The 3803-nt window shown below is 44.8% G+C and overlaps 1 protein-coding gene across 1 annotated transcript; it reads left to right on the forward strand.

Annotated features, from left to right (window-relative positions):
* Positions 1-3146: 3146 nt before the first annotated feature.
* On the forward strand, positions 3147-3754 carry LOC101998160 (ubiquitin-conjugating enzyme E2 N). The gene has a single exon (XM_005361541.3). The coding sequence runs from the start codon at positions 3184-3186 to the stop codon at positions 3640-3642; it is 459 nt and encodes a 152-aa protein (XP_005361598.1). The 5' UTR covers positions 3147-3183; the 3' UTR covers positions 3643-3754.
* Positions 3755-3803: the final 49 nt, after the last annotated feature.

Raw genomic sequence — 3803 nt, forward strand, 5'->3', positions numbered from 1 at the left:
CGCCATGTGTCTCCCTGCCTGGAACCAGCCATTGCTCAGGGACCAGCAGCCATCTCTGCCTGGGGCCCACTGCCTGCTGCCACATGGCCCCCCACCCCTGCTCTGGGACCAGCAGCCATTTCTGCCTGGGACTGGCTGCTCCCAGGGTCTGCTGTCTGCCGCCACATGGCCCGCCGCCACCATTTGGGACCTACAGCATTTCTGCTGCCTACTGCCACCGGAGATCTTGCAGCATTTTTTAAAAAAAGAACAACAGGGTCCTGTCACAAGGTTAAGTTTCAAATAGAGGGCAAGAGTATATATAATAAGCTGTCCATTTATAAATACAGTATTTATATTGTATTATAAAATATATTGTATTTATATATTATATGGTATTATAAAATATAGTATTTATAACTAAAATTCCAGTGTGGTTCTGTCCCCCCCCCCTGAGCCTTTCTCATCAATACCACTCCTCCATGGTGGTCTACAAGCTGACAGCACAGTCCGAGACATCTTCCTGGGAGGCAAGTTCCTCCTCAGGCTAACACCAGGGCTTCAGCCTTCCTCTTCCACTGGCAAGAGATTCCTGGGGGAAGTTACAATTCCATGTTTCAATGTGGAAGAAGTTTGAGCAAGTTTTTCTAGTAACACAACAAAGAAACTTGACTGGAAAGTCAAGACCCTTCCCAGAGGACACTGGTGGACACATCGGAGAGGCCGGGTGCGGCCGAGCAGGAACAGGGCTAATACCACTGGTCAGCAGATGCTTGCCATTTGCTAAGCTAGTCCAGAGGAAAGTGCTGCCTTTGGACACTCCAAGTGATTGACCTACTGATGACAAAGCTGGTAAGTCGGGTGTGTACAGGAGAGAAATAGATGGCTATTGAGAGGCTGAAGATGGCCTGAGATAACTTGGCTCTGGTGTTGCAACATTCTAAACTCTTCACAATCATTGAGTTGCGATTAGTTAATCAGCCTTGTAGAAGGATCACCTTGGAGGTATAGCTTTTTCCTGGAAACTTTGGTTCACATGAGCTAGGCATGGCTAGCCTTATAGGCCAACAGTGCCAGTCAGATTTTTACCACATTGGGAAAAGGAACAAATACAGAGGCCCAGTGATACCTCTTCAGGGTCCTGATATGAGGTTTAAATAGAGGACAAGAAGTTTGCATAACTATGCAGACCTGCCTGAGGTGTGGTTTTGCCTATCATTGACTTATCATTGTCTAGGCTCCAATCCCTCGCGGAAGGTAGTCTGACTTGTTCTCAGAACGAAGCCTCTTTGGGAGACAGGCTCTCCTCTGACACCAATCTTTAGTCAAAACTGCCACGTTTCAAACGTAGCTTGTGAAAAGTCAACAAATGCCTAGGGAAATTCCAACTTCTTAGGACACTGGTTCAGCAGGCTGATAGCCAATAAGAGAGGTTTAAACATTCCTTTACGATATCTTCATTCCAGACATGGTGACACATGCCTTTGATCCCAGCACACGGGAGGCAGAGGCAGGCAGATCTCTGTTCGAGTCTAGCTTGGTCTACAATATGAGTTCTAGGACAGCCAATCTGTTATGTAGAGAAAACTGGTCTCAAAACAAACTAACAAAAATCAACAAAAGAAAATTTTTTTTTTTAAAAGTTCTTCATTCCAAGCCAGGTGTGGTGGATCATGACAGGAATCCCAGTACTTGGAGACAGAGGCAGGTTGATCTCTGTGAGCTCGAGGCCAGCCTGGTTTATATAGTGAGTGCCAGATCAGCTAGGGATTCCCTGTGAGACACTATCTTGAACAAACAAAAAACAAACAAAAAACAAGCGAAAACAACTTCATATTTCTGAAATCAAGGAATCATCTCCTAGCTGAGCAGCACTGGAATCCTCTATGAAGGGACGAGAGGCGCAGACGATGGCTTTGAAGGGGTGGAGGGTAGCACCTGTCACACCTGTCACCAGAAAACACTCTATTGTTCACGCATACTCAATGGCAGTTTGATTATCTTATCGTAGGATGGATTTTTTTCTTCCTCAACATGCTGAAGGATTGTCTTTTGGTTTCTCATGGTGAAATAAAGAGCCTAATCCCTTTTGAGTCCTTTGTTTTATTCTTATCCTAGTTCGGATTTTATTGCTGTAATAAAGACCATGACCAAAAGCAATCTTGGCGGAAGGGGGAAGAATTCATTTTAGCTTACAGTTGTAGTCCACCATGAAAGGAAGTCAGGGTTTGTACCACCCATGGTGTCCCGGGCCCTCTCATGTCAATCAAAAAATCAAGAAAATGCCACATAGACTTACGTACAGGCCATTTTGATGGAGGTAACTCCTCAATTGAGATTTCATTTTTCCAGGTGTTCCTAGGTTTGTGTCAAGCTGGCAGAACAAAACGAAACACCCCCAAAACAAACAAAAAACCACAAGCAGACAGCCCAACAAGCAAAATGTTTTATTATTGTATAATTGCTATAAAAAATTAGGATGTTCTCTTTGCCCCTAGTATTCTGAACCTGCCAAGGGAGTGTGTTCAGAGGAATCGTCTTTTCCTCAGGAGGCACTCAGTGGATCCCCAGTCTTAACAATTTGTGTCTTTCAATTCTGGGAAATTTCCCTGAATTATTTCCATTCGTGGCGTCTCCAATGCGTTCTCTTTGTTCTGTCTGTTCTTTTGTCTGTGATGGATCATTCAGTTTTCTCATTTCCTGCTTCCCATCACCTTGTCATCGATTCTGTTTTCTAGATGGTTTCTTCAGCTCTATGTTACAATTTCCTGTGGAACATTTCATCCCGACTTTCAGATGTGCCGTTTCCAAGAACTCTCTGTATTCTCTGAAGGTTCAAGGCCCCTTTGCTTTACTGTCCCAGTTACATAAACACAAAGCCCGTGCTGTCTTTCTGCAGAATCCGAGAGCAACTTCGGCAGCCTCATCTTTGCTTCTCTCCCCATCAGCTGTCTCAGGATCCCTGCTTGTTTCTGCCTCACCTGCAGTGTCTGGAGACCACTGGCTATCAACCTGTACTTCTAAACATTTCTAAGATGCTAACATCACTGCACTTTGTGGGGACATCTGGCTGTGCTGCTTCCAGGGGCATCTCCCAGTGGTCCTGGTCTGTGAATCTCGAGTTTGCCAAAATCTATCTGGGGCTGAGTTAGTGATGGGCATCAGAAAGTGGCACCTCAGAGGCCAAACTCGGGTTCTGACAAGATGGCCGGGCTGCCCCGCAGGATCATCAAGGAAACCCAGCGTTTGCTGGCAGAACCAGTTCCTGGCATTAAAGCAGAACCAGATGAGAGCAACGCCCGTTATTTTCATGTGGTCATTGCTGGCCCCCAAGATTCCCCTTTTGAGGGAGGGACTTTTAAACTTGAACTATTCCTTCCAGAAGAATACCCAATGGCAGCACCTAAAGTACGTTTCATGACCAAAATTTATCATCCTAATGTAGACAAGTTGGGAAGAATATGTTTAGATATTTTGAAAGATAAATGGTCCCCAGCACTGCAGATTCGCACAGTTCTGCTATCAATCCAGGCTTTGTTAAGTGCTCCTAATCCAGATGATCCGTTAGCAAATGATGTAGCCGAGCAGTGGAAGACCAATGAAGCCCAAGCCATAGAAACAGCGAGAGCATGGACTAGGCTATATGCCATGAATAATATTTAAGTCGATCAGATCATCAAGTGTACATCACTTCTCCTGTTCTGCCAAGACTCTTCCTTTTTTGTTTGCATTTAATGGACACAGTCTTAGAAACATTACAGAATAAAAGCCCAGGCATTTTCATCTTTGGTGATTACATGCACATTAGCAAATCTATGTCTTGT

Source organism: Microtus ochrogaster, linkage group LG4 (assembly GCF_000317375.1).
Source record: "Microtus ochrogaster isolate Prairie Vole_2 linkage group LG4, MicOch1.0, whole genome shotgun sequence".
NCBI lineage: Eukaryota > Metazoa > Chordata > Mammalia > Rodentia > Cricetidae > Microtus > Microtus ochrogaster.